General features: G+C 52.1%; 1 protein-coding gene across 1 annotated transcript in view; it reads left to right on the forward strand.

Moving 5' to 3' along the window:
• The window catches only part of VPS39 (VPS39 subunit of HOPS complex), a 184,840-nt gene that overhangs the window by 53,817 nt on the left and 112,101 nt on the right, over positions 1-18,922 (forward strand). Inside the window, exons 14-15 of the mRNA XM_075330479.1 lie at positions 14,884-15,025; positions 15,652-15,738. Of these exons, the coding sequence (XP_075186594.1) occupies positions 14,884-15,025; positions 15,652-15,738 (229 nt within the window). The remainder of the gene's footprint in view (positions 1-14,883; positions 15,026-15,651; positions 15,739-18,922) is intronic.

Below are 18,922 nucleotides of genomic sequence, written 5' to 3' on the forward strand. Positions count from 1 at the left end.
CCTAGTATTGGATTCTCCCGCCCCCAGGCCTGCCAGTCAGGGAAAAGGGCGGGACGGTCGGTATGACGCCGACAGTGAGGGCTGGAGTACACTGAGCTGTCCTCCGCCCCCCTCACTACTCATGCTGGGGCACCAGATTCCCGCACTTTTGTGACTACGCCCACGCCTCCCTCCTCCTCAGAGAACGCCGTCAGCCATTTTTTCAGCACAGTCTGCGGTGGAGAACTTCTGGCTGCAGCTGAGGGAGACCCGGGGCTGGGAATCTGGTGGCCACACAAGCGGTTGGTAAGCCACACCGGTCTGCCGGTGCTGGACTCCCCAGAGTGCCGAACTGTATATATATATATCCTTTGTATATACATTGGCTGTTTCGGCTGTACTGTAACTTGGGGCTATATATATATCCCTCAGTGTTCACGGTGATCCCTTACTGATCTCTTGGAGGACAACAACATGTCGTCTGCAAAGAGCAAGGGTACCAGGGCACAGGCTTTTTTTGCAACCTGTACCTCATGTGCGGCTATGTTACCTGCAGGTTCCACCTACCCTCATTGTGTGCAATGCTCGGCCCCTGTGACACTCACTCAGCCGGAGCCTCACGCACTGGTGGGACCCCCGGCTCAGGTAGAGACACCGGTTCCCACTGTCCAGGTGACAGGGACAGAGTTTGCAGTTTTGGCTGACAAACTGTCTGAGTCGCTTTCACAGTCCATGGCTCAGTCTATGGACAAATGGTCTGCTAAGATACTAGAAGCCTTGCAGTCCAGACCAACAACACAGATGCAAGGCACTGTGCGTTATTCGTCCCCAGGTCCCCCTCAGTTGGCGCAGCAATCTGCTCCTGAGGTGACACATAGGTCCCACGGTGAGGACTCCGACTCGGACCGCAGTCCCAGACCGGTGAAGCGGGCTCGCTGGGGACCTTCCTCCACTTCATCACGCTGCTCAGGGTCTCAGCATGAGGACTCTCTAGAGGATGAAGAGGAAAGCGCAGCTCAGGGCTCAGACCCTGACGGTGCTCTCAATCTAGATACACCTGAAGGGGACGCCATAGTAAATGACCTTATAGCGTCCATCAACCAGGTGCTAGAAATATCTCCTCCAACTCCAACTGTAGAGGAGGCGGCTTCACAGCAGGAGAAACACCAGTTTCGGTTTCCCAAACGTACACGGAGTGCCTTTGTCGATCACTCTAATTTCAGGGATGCTGTCCAGAAGCACAGAGCATACCCGGACAAGCGTTTTACTAAGCGTCTTAATGACACACGTTATCCCTTCCCCCCGGAAGTAGTGAAGGGTTGGGCTCAGTGTCCAAAAGTGGATCCTCCAGTCTCTAGGCTGGCGGCCAGATCTGTGGTTTCAGTGGCAGATGGCTCATCGCTCAAGGATGCCACTGACAGGCAAATAGAGCTCATGATGAAATCCATCTATGAAGCCATAGGAGCATCTTTTGCTCCGGCATTTGCGGCAGTGTGGGCGCTCCAAGCTATCTCAGCTTGTCTGTCTGAGATTACGGCGGTCACACGCACCGCTACTCCGCAGGTTGTGTCTCTGACTTCTCAGGCGTCGGCTTTTTCGTCCTACGCCATGAACGCCGTCCTGGACTCGGTGAGCCGTTCAGCGGTAGCATCCGCCAATTCGGTGGCAGTCCGCAGAGCCATGTGGCTACGTGAATGGAAGGCAGACTCTGCCTTCAAGAAATTCTTAACCGGTTTGCCATTTTCTGGCGACCGTTTGTTTGGCGAGCAATTGGACGAAATTATTAAACAATCCAAGGGAAAGGACTAGTCCTTACCCCAGTCTAAACAAAACAAACCTCAACAGCGGAAGTTTCAATCGAGGTTTCAGTCCTTTCGGCCCTCGGCCAAGTCACGTTCCTCCACGTCAAACAGGTCGGAGAAGGGCCAGAGAAACCCTTCTGCATGGCGGTCTAAGGCACGGCCTAAAAAGACCGCCGGAGGCACCGCCACCAAGGCGGCCTCTTCATGACTCTCGGCCTCCCCAAACCGCATCCTCGGTCGGTGGCAGGCTCTCCCGCTTTTGTGACGCCTGGTGGCCACATGTCCAAGACCGATGGGTGAGAGACATTCTGTCTCACGGTTACAGGATAGAGTTCAGCTCTCGTCCCCCAACTCGTTTCTTCACAACATCTCCGCCCCCAGAGCGAGCCGCTGCACTCTTTCAGGCGGTGAATGCGCTGAAGGCAGAAGGAGTGGTGATTCCCGTTCCCCCTCAGGAACATGGTCACGGCTTCTACTCCAACTTGTTCGTGGTGCCAAAAAAGGACGGATCTTTCCGTCCCGTTCTAGACCTCAAACTGCTCAACAAGCATGTCAGCACCAGAAGGTTTCGGATGGAATCTCTCCGCTCGGTCATCGCCTCAATGTCACAAGGAGACTTCCTAGCATCGATAGACATCAAGGATGCTTATCTCCATGTGCCGATCGCACCCGAACATCAACGTTTCTTGCGTTTCGCCATTGGGGACGAACCCCTTCAGTTCGTGGCACTGCCATTCGGCTTGGCGACAGCCCCACGGGTCTTCACCAAGATCATGGCAACAGTGGTGGCGGTCCTACACTCTCAGGGCCACTCGGTGATCCCTTACTTAGACGATCTCCTAGTCAAGGCACCCTCCTGGGTGGCTTGCCAGCACAGCCTGACCATTGCCCTGGAGACTCTCCAGAGGTTCGGGTGGATCATCAATTTCCCAAAGTCAAAATTGACACCGACCCAATCCCTGACTTACCTCGGGATGGAGTTTCATACCCTGTCAGCGATAGTGAAGCTTCCGCTGGACAAACAGCGTTCACTACAGACAGGGGTCCAATCTCTTCTTCGGGGTCAGTCACACTCTTTGAGACACGCAGTCATCAAGCCTTCCAAGAAGTTCGGCGGATTCTGCTGTGGGCGGAAGCCACAGCCTCCACCATCTCCGCAGTTCACATCCCGGGCGTAGAAAACTGGGAAGCAGACTTTCTCAGTCGCAAGGGTATGGACGCAGGGGAATGGTCTCTTCACCCGGACGTGTTTCAAGAGATCTGTTGCCGCTGGGGAACGCCGGACGTCGATCTAATGGCGTCTCGGCACAACAACAAAGTCCCGGCATTCATGGCACGGTCTCAGGATCACAGGGCGCTGGCGGCAGATGCGTTAGTTCAGGACTGGTCGCAGTTTCGACTACCCTATGTATTTCCCCCTCTGGCACTTCTGCCCAGAGTGTTACGCAAGATCAGGTCCGACTGCAGGCGCGCCATCCTCGTCGCTCCAGACTGGCCGAGGAGGTCGTGGTACCCGGATCTGTGGCACCTCACGGTGGGGCAACCGTGGGCACTCCCAGACCGACCAGACTTGCTGTCTCAAGGGCCTTTTTTCCATCTGAATTCTGCGGCCCTCAACCTGACTGTGTGGCCATTGAGTCTTGGCTCCTAGCCTCATCAGGTTTATCTCAAGATGTCATTGCCACCATGAGACAGGCCAGGAAATCAACGTCCGCCAAGATCTACCACAGGACTTGGAAGATCTTCTTAGCCTGGTGCTCGGATAGGGGTTTTGCTCCCTGGCCGTTTGCATTGCCCACTTTTCTTTCCTTTCTTCAATCAGGATTGGACAAGGGTTTGTCTCTTGCCTCTCTCAAGGGACAAGTGTCGGCGCTTTCAGTGTTTTTTCAAAAGCGTCTAGCCAGACTCTCGCAGGTCCGCACGTTCCTGCAGGGAGTTTGCCACATAGTCCCACCTTACAAGCGTCCGCTAGAACCCTGGGATCTTAACAAGGTGCTGACGGCTCTCCAGAAGCCACCTTTCGAGCCGATGCGGGAGATCTCTCTATCTCGCCTTTCACAGAAAGTGGCCTTCCTAGTGGCAGTCACTTCACTTAGGAGAGTGTCTGAGCTAGCAGCGCTGTCATGCAAAGTCCCCTTCCTGGTCTTTCACCAGGATAAGGTGGTCCTGCGTCCGGTCCCGGAATTTCTCCCCAAGGTGGTATCCTCTTTTCATCTCAATCAGGATATCTCCTTGCCTTCTTTTTGCCCTCATCCAGTTCACCAATGTGAAAAGGATTTGCACTTGTTAGACCTCGTGAGAGCACTCAGAATCTACATTTCTCGCACGGCGCCCCTGCGCCGTTCGGATGCGCTCTTTGTCCTTGTCGCTGGCCAGCGTAAGGGGTCTCAGGCTTCCAAGTCAACCTTGGCTAGGTGGATCAAGAAACCGATTCTTGAAGCCTACCGTTCATCGGGGCTTCAGATTCCTTCAGGGCTTAAAGCCCATTCTACCAGGGCCGTAGGCGCGTCCTGGGCTTTGCGGCACCAGGCTACGGCTCAGCAGGTGTGTCAGGCGGCTACCTGGTCGAGTCTGCACACCTTCACTAAACACTATCAGGTGCATGCCTATGCTTCGGCAGAGGCTAGCCTAGGTAGGCAAGTCCTTCAGGCGGCAATTGCCCACCTGTAAGAGGGGGCCGGTTTCCGGCTCTTTTTATCGAGGTATTCTGTTACCCACCCAGGGATTGCTTTTGGACATCTTAATTGTCTGGGTCTCCCAATGGAGCGACAAAGAAGAAGGGAATTTTGTTTACTTACCGTAAATTCCTTTTCTTCTAGCTCCTATTGGAAGACCCAGCACCCGCCCCTGTTCCCTTCGGGCTGTTGTTTTTTTGTGTACACATGTTGTTCATGTTCAATTGTTCTTTGGTTAATGGTTCAGTTCTCCGAACATCCTTCGGATTGAATTTACCTTAGACCAATTTATAAGTTTCCTCCTTCCTGCTTTGGCACCAAAACTGAGGGGCCCGTGATGCACGGGAGGGTGTATAGCAGAGGGGAGGGGTTACACTTTTTAAAGTGTAATTACTTTGTGTGGCCTCCGGAGGCAGAAGCTATACACCCAATTGTCTGGGTCTCCCAATAGGAGCTAGAAGAAAAGGAATTTACGGTAAGTAAACAAAATTCCCTTCTTCTAAGGGGGAGGTTCGTGCGGTGTCACAGCCACGTCACACAGCAGCCGCTCAATAGAAGCGGAGGGGGTGGAGATGAGCAGCCGGAACATGCCGCCCACCTCCTTCCTTCCTCATTGCGGGCGGCCGCAGGTACGATGTTGTTCCTCGTTCCTGCGGTGTCACACATAGCGATGTATGCTGCCGCAGGAACGACGAACAACCTGCGTCCTGCAACAGCAACGATATGTGAGATTAGAACGACGTGTCAATGATCAACGATATGGTGAGTAATTTTGATTGTTAGCGGTCGTTCGTGCGTTTCACACACAACAACGTCACTAACTGGGCCGGATGTGCGTCACGAATTCTGTGACCCAAACGACATCTCCTTAGCGATATCGTTGTGTGTAAAGCCCCATTTAGTGCTGCCAATGTAAAAGGGACAGACGGACAGCTTTGAGCTCCAGAGCACATTGATTGGGAAATTATCTTGGCTTCTCTAAACTCCCTGGACCTTCAAATCTGTGGTGAGCACCTGCCACTGAGGGGCGAAAGGAGTGACCCAAAGTTAACAAGGGGGACATTAGCCACCACCTGAGCCTGGCTATACCGACGGGTGAGCTGTATAGTCCGTTCCAGGGACTGTATTGGCCTGTCTTACCAGGCTAGAAGCGTAGTCTGTAGAGGTCTTAACCTAAAATGAGCAAACAGGACTGCCTTGAACGTTGCCACCATATTACCTAGGATGCAATATCGAACAGAATGCCGGCCTGGATGTCGTATGTTTCTGCCAAAAGACTGCAAAGACAAGGTCTTCCCTTCCGGAAGAAATACTGATTCCTCAACAGTGTCAAACCCCAAACCCAGAAACCGTAGCTGTGTGAAAACTGTTTTTTTTCTTAATTTTTGACTTGGATACTAAAAAAAGTCACACCAATACACAGAGGAACCTTGGTAAACGAGAACAATCCGTTCTGGGAGTGCACTTGTTAACCAAGTTACTCGTTCAGCAAAGCAAGATTTCCCATAGGAAAACATTGCAATGCTGATGATCCATTCCACAACCTGTTACATGTCCCATTCCACACACGTACAAACACGCACACACACACATATTATGCTCGCCTTACCTTCCGTGCCCTCGCCGGCCTCATGGAACTTGTAGTCCGCCCGTACATGCTGTGTATCGGGTAACCATGCGACCGATGCCAACACTTCCGCTCCCATCACGCTGACGTCAAAGGTAGGAGCCGCTTGCCTCTGATTGGCCAGCACGCTGCCTTTGATTAGCGGCTGACAGCGGACGTTCCTCCCTCGTCGCTACAGGATGTGTATCGGGTAACCATCGCGACGAGGGAGGACCTTCCCTTGTGAGCCACTACTCAAAGGCAGTACGCTGGCCAATCAGAGGCAAGCGGCTCCTGCCATTGACGTCAGCGCTCTGGGAGCAAAAGTGTGGGCATTGGTCGCATGGTTACCCGATACACAGTGTGTACGGACGAACTACAAGTTCCATGAGGCCGGCGAGGGAACGGAAGGTAAGGTGAGCATAATATGTGTGTGTGTGCTCTTGTCTGTGCGTGTGTGTGTATGCATGCTTGTCTGCGTGTGTGTGTGTGTCTGTCTGTCTGTCTGTCTGTGTGTGTGTGCTTGTGTGTGTGTGTGCTTGTGTGTGTGAGTGCTTGTGTGTGTGAGTGCTTGTGTGTGTGTGTGTGTGCTTGTGTGTGTGTGTGTGGACTGCAAGAGCGGGTCAGAGCGTGGTGGATGTACGGAACCGGAAGTGTGTGCGGTGAGTATTTTGCTCGTACAGCAAGGCATTGCTCGTAAACAGAGTTACAAATTTACAGCAAGCTTTGCTCGTATAGCAAAATACTCGCTAACTGGGTTACTCGTTAAGCGAGGTTCAACTGTATAGACAAGCCACGTATTTGACATCAACAAAGTACTACAGTGGATAGCAAAGACATCATCAAATTTAACTATCTTCAGGAACTGAAAGAAGTAAATATAAGAGACAAAAATCCAAATTACGCTTTATTTTTGACCAGTTTTCATTATTATAAAGAAAAGGAGTAAAAACAACAAACAAAAAAGGATGGTGTGACCACATACAAGTGGATGAGACCACATACAAATGGATGAGACCACATACAAGTGGATGAGACCACATACAAGTGGATGAGACCACATACAAGTGGATGAGACCACATACAAGTGGATGAGACCACATACAAGTGGATGAGACCACATACAAGTGAATGAGACCACATACAAGTGGATGAAACCACATACAAGTGGATGAGACCACATACAAGTGGATGAGACCACATACAAGTGGATGAGACCACATACAAGTGGATGAGACCACATACAAGTGGATGAGACCACATACAAGTGGATGAGACCACATACAAGTGGATGAGACCACGTACAAGTGGATGAGACCGCGTACAAGTGGAGGAGACCGCGTACAAGTGGAGGAGACCGCGTACAAGTGGAGGAGACCGCGTACAAGTGGAGGAGACCGCGTACAAGTGGAGGAGACCGCGTACAAGTGGAGGAGACCGCGTACAAGTGGAGGAGACCGCGTACAAGTGGAGGAGACCGCGTACAAGTGGAGGAGACCGCGTACAAGTGGAGGAGACCGCGTACAAGTGGAGGAGACCGCGTACAAATGGAGGAGACCGCGTACAAATGGAGGAGACCGCGTACAAATGGAGGAGACCGCGTACAAATGGATATGGCTATATATAAATGGATGAGAAGAAGCAAAAAGGTTGAACTTTGAATTGAAAAGAACAATGGGATAAACACAATGCAGGCGTTATCGGGGTCTGCTCTGCCCAAGCACAGAGGGCAGAAAGTGTAAGTGGAGTGGAAACCCTGCTAAGCTCCTGTGTTCTGCGCAGCGCTGTGACTGCACACAGTAGAGCGGGGTATAAAGGCTTCTTATCTATAGTAAGGTCTGGAGCGGCTGGGCCGGATCCTGCACCCGAATGCAACTGAAAATCTTTTGGTTTCTTGAAGAGGCGCAGTAACCGGCCGTTCCCATCTCCCCGATACGGAGCGCCACCGCAAGGAGGAGCGGGCACAGATCACCAGTGTAGAGGTGCCCGGCTGATCCATGCCTACCCCAAACACTGAACGCTGGCCGACATTTAGAGGGTGCTTCAACAAAATATTACTCTATTGATGCGAATATTTATACAACGACTTAAGGCTAGTTGTTTTGTTTTTGTTTTTTGTTGATTTTTTTTTCACCCCAAAAATTTTTTTTTTCAGTTGAATTATAGAGATTGAGCGACATTAAAGGTGGAAAAAGTTCTGAAATGATTCTTCTGGGTTTTGGTTTTTTTTTTTTTTATATATTAACATGACAAAACCATAGCATTTTTAATAGGAGTATGCATGTGTTTTGTTTGTTTTTAATATTTTAATATTTTCTTCATCGTTCCTTATGGGAGACCCAGACCATGGGTGTATAGCTTCTGCCTCCGGAGGACACACAAAGTACTACACTCAAACGTGTAGCTCCTCCCTCCGGGCTATATACACCCCCTGGATGACAATCTAACCAGTTCAATGCTTTGTGTTTCAGGAGGTCACACACACACATGCATTCTCTGATTTTTTCATTTTTTTGATTTTAAAGATTTGGAAGAAAAGCGGGTCCAGTCTGGACTCCCGGCATGTCCCTTCTCACCCCACTGTGTCGGCAGTGCTGTTAAGGTTGACTTTACAAGGCTGGAGCCTTCACATGCCGCGCTCCTTCACATCCTCTGAGAGGCTCTGGGTTGAAGTGGGAGCTGTCACGGTCCTCTCTGCTTGCAGAAGACCGGTCTCCATCCGCAGCCCTGTCTGGTTCCTGCTGGAAGGAGCGTTTAACCCCCCTCAGGGACTGGCCCTGCGTCTCAAAAGCTAAGTATTGAGAGGTTTTTCAGGGGTCCCGGGTACTTTTATTAGGGGGAAATATGTTTTTTATGTTTACTGTAAATTCCGGCCGGTTCTGGGGGTTTCCCCTGAGAACCGCGCCGACGGTGCCTGCTCGTCGGCCGCATGTTAAAATCTAGGCCCCGGCTTCTGTTTGGGCCTAGTTTCGGTTTCATCTTCCTCTGCATGTCATTCATGCAGAGGAATAGACTGGCGCCGCCCACCGGCCATCCAGCAAAGGGGAGGACACTCCTCTCTGAGGAGATGTTTCCCTCCCCTGCATCTCTCCTTAGCCCTCCGGTTTCCCGCTCTTGGGCTAATCTCCGCCCCCCCTCCTCCTCCCAGCGCCATTTTCTCAGCGTTTATCACACTGATCGGCGCTGGCTGCTGAATCTGCTGCTTTCCTGGAAGGCTGACGCTGTACTGGGGGTCCGAGCTGTGGAATCCGGAGGGCACACAGAGAGCGGGCTGGTAAGCCACAACCTCTGGTTGTGGGCTTTATTATACACTCTCAGGACATTCTATACGAGTGTATTCTTACTGCAGAGCTTCCACCTCAGCAGCATGTCTGTCACCCGGAGCAAGGCTGCAAACATGTACGCTATATGCACTGCATGTAAGCGCATTCTGCCAGAGCTAAGCACATACCCACATTGTGATGCCTGTGCTAACATGGTTGTGTCTCAGCCTGGAGCCTCCTCAGGGGTCCCTCCGGCTGCTCCGGCCCCGGTGGCTGAACCCCCGGCTTGGGTAGCATCCTTTTCCCAAGCTATTTCCCAGTCTTTTGCCGACTCCATGGGGCAGCTGTCCCGGACACTGCTGACCATGCATCAGCCCCCCTCTCAGGGTGCCTCTGCTGCTCCTAGTTCTGCAGAGCTCTCAGAGCATGTCCTAGGACCCCGTCCCCCTAAACGGAGACGCAGGGACCCTTCTCCTTCCTCGTCCCACGGCTCTGATTCACGAGCCGAGGTGCAGGGCGAGGAGGATTCGTTTACTGTGGGCTCAGACACTACCTCTATGTACCCCATTGACGTGTCTGAGGGTGATGCGGATGTTAGTGACTTGATTGCATCCATTAACTCCGTACTGAACCTCAATCCACCAGAGTCAGAGGAACAAGCCTCTCGGGTAGAGATACACCAGTTTACCTCACCTAAGAGAGCTAAGAGTATGTTTTTTAACCACTCCAGTTTTCGGACCACTGTTAACAAGCCCAGGGCCTGTCCTGACAAACGTTTTCCGAAGCGTAGTTCTGATGACCGTTTTCCTTTTCCACCAGAGGTGGTTAAGGAATGGGCCCAGTCTCCAAAGGTAGACCCTCCAGTGTCCAGAATCTCAGCCCGCACAGTCGTAGCTGTGGCTGATGGCACTTCTCTTAAGGATCCCACTGACCGCCAGGTTGACCTTCTGGCCAAGTCTGTATATGAGGCGGCAGGAGCCTCGTTCTCCCCGTCTTTTGCGGCAGTGTGGGCTCTTAAGGCAGTCTCTGCCTCTCTGGCAGAGATACACTCCCTCACCAGGGACTCTATGCCTGAGATGGATGCCTTGACTTCTCAAGCTTCGGCTTTTTCATCCTACGCCATGTCTGCCATCCTAGAGGCTTCTCACCGCACTGCGGTGGCCTCCGCTAACTCCCTCGCGATCCGCAGGATCTTGTGGCTTCGAGAGTGGAAAGCAGACTCTTCCTCTAAGAAGTTCCTTGCGAGTCTCCCTTTTTTTGGGTCCCGGCTGTTTGGTGAACAACTGGATGAAATAATTAAGGAAGCTACTGGCGGGAAGAGTACTTCCTTGCCACAAACTAAAGCCAGGAAACCTGTCCAGGGTAGGAACCAATCGAGGTTTCGTTCCTTTCGTTCCTCTAACTGGTCATCCTCTAAGCCCTCGACCTCGTCCACTACCGCAGCCAAGGATCGTAAACCCAACTGGCGCGCGAAGCCGCGTCCTCAAAAGACCGGAGGAGCCGCTGCCACTAAGGCAGCCTCCTCTTGACTATCTGGCTGCGCCAGCAACGTCCTTGGTCGGTGGCAGGCTCTCCCACTTTGGCGACGTGTGGTTTCAACACGTCTCCGATCAGTGGGTGCGAGATATCATCTCCCACGGCTACAGGATAGAATTTTCTTCCAGCCCGCCAAACAGATTTTTTCTGTCCACCCCCCCCCCTGCTCCAAAGCCGCCGCCTACTCTCAGGCCGTGGCATCCCTGCAGGCCAACGGTGTAATTGTTCCGGTTCCCGCCTGGGAACGGTTCAGCGGTTTCTACTCAAACCTCTTTCTAGTTCCCAAGAAGGACGGTTCCTTCCGGCCCATCCTGGATCTCAAGCTTCTCAACAAGCATGTTCAGGTGCGGCACTTTCGCATGGAATCTCTGAGATCGGTCATTGCCTCAATGACCCAAGGAGATTTTCTGGCATCCATCGACATCAGAGATGCCTATCTGCATGTGCCTATTGCGGTTTCACACCAGCGTTGGCTACGCTTTGCAATCGGAGAGGAACATTTCCAATTCGTGGCTAATTCCTTCGCCTTAGCCACGGCCCCTCGAGTATTCACCAAGGTCATGGCAGCAGTGGTTGCGGTTCTGCACCTCCAGGGGTTGGCAGTGATTCCTTACCTGGACGACCTTCTAGTCAAGGCCTCATCCAGTACAGACTGCCAGCGGAGTGTCTCACTCACGCTCGCCACGCTCGTTCAGTTCGGGTGGCTTGTCAACCTGCCCAAGTCCACTCTGACCCCGACCCAGGTGCTTCTTTACCTAGGGATGCAATTCGAGACTCTGCCGGCACTTGTCAAGTTGCCCTTAGTCAAACAGCAGTCCCTTCGTCTGGCGGTGCGCTCTCTGCTGAGGCACCGCCGTCATTCCATCAGACACCTCATGCAGGTGCTAGGTCAGATGGTGGCATCAATGGAAGCGGTTCCCTTTGCCCAGTTCCATCTGCGTCCCCTTCAGCTGGACATTCTCTGCTGTTGGGACAAGCGGATCTCTTCCTTGCACAGGATGGTGGTTCTGTCGTCACAGACCAGGAGCTCCCTTCAGTGGTGGCTTCGGCCCCTCTCTCTGTCTCAGGGACGCTCCTTCCTGACTCCGTCCTGGGTGATCCTCACCACGGATGCCAGCCTCTCCGGTTGGGGAGCAGTATTTCTCCATCACCGAGCACAGGGCACTTGGACTCCGTCCGAATCAGCCCTCTCGATCAATGTGCTGGAGATCAGAGCTGTGTTTCTAGCTCTCCTTGCCTTTCACCACCTGTTGGCGGGCAGGCACATTCGAGTTCAGTCGGACAACGCGACAGCGGTTGCCTACATCAATCACCAGGGCGGGACTCACAGCCGTCTGGCGATGTTGGAGGTTCAACGAATCCTCCAGTGGACGGAGGACTCCAAGTCCACCATATCTGCAGTCCACATCCCAGGCGTGGAAAACTGGGAGGCCGATTATCTCAGCCGTCAAACCGTGGACAGCGGCGAGTGGGCCCTGCATCCGTCAGTGTTCAGATCAATCTGCCGCAAGTGGGGCACTCCGGAAGTGGATCTAATGGCATCCCGGCACAACAACAAGGTTCCGGTTTACATGGCTCGCTCCCACGATCCTCAGGCCTTCGCAGCGGACGCACTGGTTCAAGATTGGTCTCAGTTCCGTCTGGCCTATGTGTTTCCCCCTCTAGCTCTCTTGCCCAGGGTTCTGCGCAAGATCGGAATGGAGGGCCGTCGAGTCATAATCATTGCTCCGGACTGGCCCAGGCGAGCTTGGTACCCAGACCTGCTCCGTCTGTCCGTAGAGGTGCCGTGGCACCTCCCGGACCGCCCAGACCTTCTCTCTCAAGGTCCGTTCTTCCGCCAGAATTCTGCGGCTCTCAGATTGACGGCGTGGCTCTTGAGTCCTGGATCCTGACGGCTTCAGGCATTCCCTCTGAGGTCATCTCCACTATGACTCAGGCTCGGAAGTCTTCCTCGGCCAAGATTTACCACAGGACTTGGAGGATTTTCCTGTCCTGGTGTCGCTCTTCCGGCCATGCCCCTTTGGCCGTTCTCCTTGCCGACCATCCTGTCTTTTCTACAGTCCGGTCTACAGCTAGGACTGTCCCTCAATTCCCTCAAGGGACAGGTGTCTGCTCTGTCGGTATTGTTCCAGCGGCGTATCGCCCGACTGGCTCAGGTGCGCACCTTCATGCAGGGCGCATCTCACATCATTCCTCCTTACCGGCGGCCCTTGGATCCCTGGGACCTTAATCTGGTCCTCACGGCCTTACAGAAACCCCCCTTTGAGCCTCTCAGGGAGGTTCCTTTGTTTAGACTTTCACAGAAAGTTGTTTTTCTAGTAGCCATAACTTCTCTCAGGAGAGTTTCTGATTTGGCTGCGCTCTCTTCGGAATCCCCCTTTTTGGTGTTTCACCAAGACAAGGTGGTTCTTCGGCCGACTCCGGACTTTCTCCCTAAGGTGGTGTCTCCTTTCCACCTTAACCAGGACATTTCATTGCCTTCTCTTTGTCCGGCCCCTGTGCATCGCTTTGAGAAGGCGTTGCATTCCTTAGATTTGGTGCGGGCGCTCCGAATCTATGTGTCACGCACCGCCGTTTTTAGGCGGTGCACCTCACTTTTTGTGCTAACCACTGGTCAGCGCAAGGGTCTCGCTGCTTCTAAACCGACCCTAGCTCGTTGGATCAGGTCGGCTATCACCGATGCCTACCAGTGTTCTCAGGTGCCTCCTCCGCCAGGGATTAAGGCGCACTCAACCAGAGCTGTCGGTGCCTCCTGGGCTTTCAGGCACCAGGCTACGGCTCAGCAGGTTTGTCAGGCTGCCACGTGGTCCAGTCTGCACACTTTTTCGAAGCACTACCAAGTGCATGCTCATGCTTCGGCAGATGCGAGCTTGGGCAGATGCGTTCTTCAGGCGGCTGTCGCCCATTTGTGAAGTTAGGTTTTGCCTACTTCTCAGTTTGGTTTATTTCCCACCCATGGACTGCTTTGGAACGTCCCATGGTTTGGGTCTCCCATAAGGAACGATGAAGAAAAAGAGAATTTTGTTTACTTACCGTAAATTCTTTTTCTTATAGTTCCGACATGGGAGACCCAGCACCCTCCCTGTTGCCTGTTGGCAGTTTTTTGTTCCGTGTGTTTCACCGGCTGTTGTTAGTAGACAGAGTTCCGGTCTTTCCGAGTTTTACTCTATCTCTACTTATGGGTGGATGTCCTCCTACAGCTTTTGCACTGAACTGGTTAGATTGTCATCCAGGGGGTGTATATAGCCCGGAGGGAGGAGCTACACGTTTGAGTGTAGTACTTTGTGTGTCCTCCGGAGGCAGAAGCTATACACCCATGGTTTGGGTCTCCCATGTCGGAACTATAAGAAATAGAATTTACGGTAAGTAAACAAAATTCTCTTTATTTGTCTGCAATTCCCAGTGAATTGATCAGTTACACACACCGCATCTGTTGTGGCTGCCATAGACACACATTCCTGTTTCAGGCATGAGTAGCTGAGATGGGAGCAGCCTCTTATAGGGTTAATCTGCTTCCTGACCTTTCCTGTGTAATAGCCTTTTAGAAGGTCAGTACATAATACACAGGCTGTGCGCAGCCGCTGCTTTCTACCTCTTCACATCTCTACTTTCCTATGTGGTAGCTGCAACCCCAGAGTAGTATCACTAGGTCCCTGCCTCTAGAAAAAAAACCACGTCTCCTGTTCTCCGCTCCTGACGTCTTCTGCTAGTTGTCGCTCAGTGTTTGCTGGACGAGCTGTAGGTCACTTCTTAGTGTGTCTATGAGAGTCACAATGAGGCTCTCATAGACTTACATTGAGAACTTGTACCTGTTATCTGTGACTTCCAGTTAGAAGCTGTAACCACAAGATAGCAGAAAGGGACTAGAGCGGCGCTGGGAAGAGCAGAAGGCTGCAGATAGTATATTGCAAAGGACAGGTAACGTGCATCAGTGACACCACGCCAGCAATGCAATAATATATTGCTGGAGTGCTGGTATAATTTTAACTTGACTGTGTACTGTGACTCTTCTTCTTTATCAGACTAATGTTGCCCTGGTGGCTCCTCTCCTGCGGCTAGAAAACAACCATTGCCACGTGGAGGAAAGTGAACATGTTCTGAAGAAGGCGCACAAATACAGCGAGCTCATCATCCTGTATGAGAAGAAGGGCCTACACGAAAAAGGTAAGGCGATGCATACTGTCTCTAAACAGGAAATATGGCGAGGAATGGCCACTTATGGCGGCACAGAACTTTGCATTGTGGGTGACCCGAGGGAATAATTGCATCCATTAAAGGAAACCTGTCACCAGATTTGGGGCCTATAAGCTGCAGCCACCACCACCGGGCTCTTATATACAGCATTTTCACATACTGTATATAAGAGCCCAGGCCGCTGTGTAGAACGTAAACATCACTTTATATACTTACCTAAACAATCGGTACAGTGCAGACTGGTCTGATGGTGTCTCCATTCTGTGGGACTGGCGCCTCCTCTTTCGGCCATCTTCGTCCTCCTTCTTCTGAAGCCGGGGTGCATGACACATCCTATGTCATCCACACCCACCAGCATTGAGTTCCTGTGTAGGCGCACTACAATACTTTAATCTGCCTGCGCAGGACCTCCATGCTGTATACAAGAGCCCACTGGTGGTGGCCGCAGCTTATGGGACCCAAATCTGGTGACAGGTTCCCTTTAAGTTCTATACGTTGACTTGATAAGTTGTAATCTGACAAGATTTGGCAAGTGCAATAATAAATAATATGATTGGGTATTATACTATGTATACTGACGATGAGTGTTTCTGCAGCTCTTATGGTCCTGGTGGACCAATCCAAAAAAGCCAATTCACCATTGAAAGGTCACGAAAGAACTGTACAGTATCTGCAAAGACTAGGTGAGTACAAAGACACGTGTCTCCATTACAGCGACTTGCTAATATTCTATCTTTAAAAGTGTCCCAGCCTCCAGCCCCAGCCATGGCACCAGCCCCAGCCTCCAGCCCCAGCCATGGCACCAGCCCCAGCCTCCAGCCCCAGCCATGGCACCAGCCCCAGCCTCCAGCCCCAGCCTCCAGCCCCAGCCATGGCACCAGCCCCAGCCTCCAGCCCCAGCCATGGCACCAGCCCCAGCCTCCAGCCCCAGCCATGGCACCAGCCCCAGCCTCCAGCCCCAGCCATGGCACCAGCCCCAGCCTCCAGCCCCAGCCATGGCACCAGCCCCAGCCTCCAGCCCCAGCCATGGCACCAGCCCCAGCCTCCAGCCCCAGCCATGGCACCAGCCTCCAGCCCCAGCCATGGCACCAGCCTCCAGCCCCAGGCATGGCACCAGCCTCCAGCCCCAGCCATGGCACCAGCCCCAGCCCCAGCCATGGCACCAGCCCCAGCCTCCAGCCCCAGCCATGGCACCAGCCCCAGCCTCCAGCCCCAGCCATGGCACCAGCCCCAGCCATGGCACCAGCCCCAGCCTCCAGCCCCAGCCATGGCACCAGCCCCAGCCATGGCACCAGCCCCAGCCTCCAGCCCCAGCCATGGCACCAGCCCCAGCCATGGCACCAGCCCCAGCCTCCAGCCCCAGCCATGGCACCAGCCCCAGCCTCCAGCCCCAGCCATGGCACCAGCCCCAGCCATGGCACCAGCCCCAGCCTCCAGCCCCAGCGCTTCTGGCCTTGTGCTCTACGAGGGTCTTTCTCTGTGTCTGCGCATGATCAGAGCTGGGTGAAGGGGGCTGGCTAAGGGCACTAGCTAGCAGTTCATTAGCTACGCCGGTCTGTCAATGCATGTGACTGTATATCTTAGATACTGTGCAGCTGATTAAAATGTTCTAAATCCTATGCACAATGGTTAACAAATTATCTGCTAATAGCCGCCTTGGTCTTGGTTTCTGCAGCTTCATGTCTTGCTTCTTGCTGGTCATAGTGAAGCAATACTTGGGTCGGCACATCATCACATCAGTCTGGAAAGGATTATCAAAATAGCAGCTGCACTCAAGTAGAGGGGGGAAAAATAAGCAAAGAGATGTATATGGTGAACACTGGACTGTGAAAATGCACACCTGCAAAGATAGGAAAAATGTGAAAACATTTTTTGTGAAAAAAGGAGTTCTTTTGCAAATAAAATTGGCCAAGTTTAATTGAGCCCAGTTACCACGCCAAGGTATAACAAAAGAGGCAGGAATTTAGATGAGGACCCAGTTGAGAGTTACACCTGGGCGTGGTAACTAGGCTAAATTAAACTTGGCCAATTTTATTTGCAAAATAACTCATTTTTTCCACATTTTTTTATGTTTTCTTTGCAGGTGTGCATTTTCACATTCCAGTGATCACCATGTGCATCTCTTTGCTTTTTTCCCTCCCTTTACTTGAGTGCAGCTGCTATTTTGATATAATGTACGCTATGTTCAGCTTGCACCAGTTCAGACCATAAGATTTAGGAAGTATCCGCAATTCTTGTATTCAGTCTAGAAAGGAGCCTGGCTGGCAGCTCATGGGAAAAGCCAAGCCAGACCCCTTCCATAACACATCTAGAGAAGGGGCTGGTGAAGCCATTGAAATAAGTGACACACCGCTCTGATGAGCCCACACCGGACACTGACCACAGGACTGGACGTGGAGCCGCTGAATCCGGGACCCGGACTGACCCTTACTGTGGAATTTCTGAATATGTCCCTATCTGTCTAATGCTGTGATAGAGGGTCTCTCATTTCCTTCCAATACACATTTTAGCAACATTTTTTATAAGTAAAATTAAATGTAAAATAAAATTGTCCTTCAGATGCTGCAGTTTGTTTTATGTAGTAAATGGGAATAGTGTGCAGACCTAATCACACCGCCCCCCGGTCACCCCAAACAATTACATACCAATTGGTGGCAATTTTTGCTGCTTTAGGCCTTGTGCGCACTTACCGGATTTTGCCGCGGATTTTCCGCGGATTTGCTGCATGTTTCGCTGCAGAAAATGTTCATAACATCTCTGCAGTGAATCACCAGCAAATCCTATGGAGAAAAAAAATCCTGTGCGCACTAGGCGGAATTTGTCAGCTGCATGTTTTGCTGCGGGATTCCCGCAGCAAAAACAAGTGCATGTCACTTCTTTTCCGCACATCGCTGCGGGATTTCACTCCATTGACTCCAATGTTAATCATGAAATCCCGCAGGGAATAATGCAGGCAGCAAATTCTGTGCGGTTCACTGCGTTTTCCTGCGTTATTCCCTGCGGTATTTCGCGGTTTACCTCCGGTAATGTACATCGCTTGTCTGCGGTTTTGCAGGGAAGTGATGTCATTACAGGAAGAGGAAGCAAAGCAGAGAGGAAACACACACACACACATCACAGACATAGAACACATAGACACAGACGCATAGAACACACATAGAAAGCAAACGGAAATATAGAAAACAAAGAACGTGGGCTCCGCTGCATATTCACCTTCCAGCCGAGGTAGGCACACAGCGGTGGCCCGGTATTCTCAGGCTGGGGAGGGAGAGGGGCAGGGTTAATGTCCCCCGCCTCACTCCCCCTCCGGCAGCCGAGAATATCAGCCGCAGCTGCCCCGGCACTGTCGCATGCATTATGCGGCAGCACCGGCGTGTCCCCGGCTCTTCTTGCCGCCGTGTAGAAGTGGCAGCAAGGTAATACAAGGGGTTAATGATGGTGGGGGACCACCGCCATTAACTCCAGGCTTGATCATGGCAGCGTCTATGAGACAGCTGACATGATCAACCCGTAAGTAAAGTGAAAAAAACACAGACACCGAAAAATCCTTTATTTTAAATAAAACAAACAAGCCTCGTTCACCATTTTATTAACCCCTCCCGCACCAAAGCTCCGGCGTAATCCACCGCTCCGACGTAATCCACAGGGTCCTGCGCTGCTTACATCCAGCCGCGATGTGTCAAAGACACAGCGCTGAATGAAAGCAGCAGAGGTAATTACCGGTCATTTCCCACGGCCGGTAATGTGAACTCACTGCCAACCGTGGGAAATGCAGCGATCTGTCATCTACCTCTCTATCTATCCCTCTATCTATCCCTCTGTCTATCTATCTATCCCTCTGTCTGTCTTTCTATCTATCCCTCTATC

This window comes from Anomaloglossus baeobatrachus, chromosome 12, assembly GCF_048569485.1.
Source record: "Anomaloglossus baeobatrachus isolate aAnoBae1 chromosome 12, aAnoBae1.hap1, whole genome shotgun sequence".
In the NCBI taxonomy this organism is placed as follows: domain Eukaryota; kingdom Metazoa; phylum Chordata; class Amphibia; order Anura; family Aromobatidae; genus Anomaloglossus; species Anomaloglossus baeobatrachus.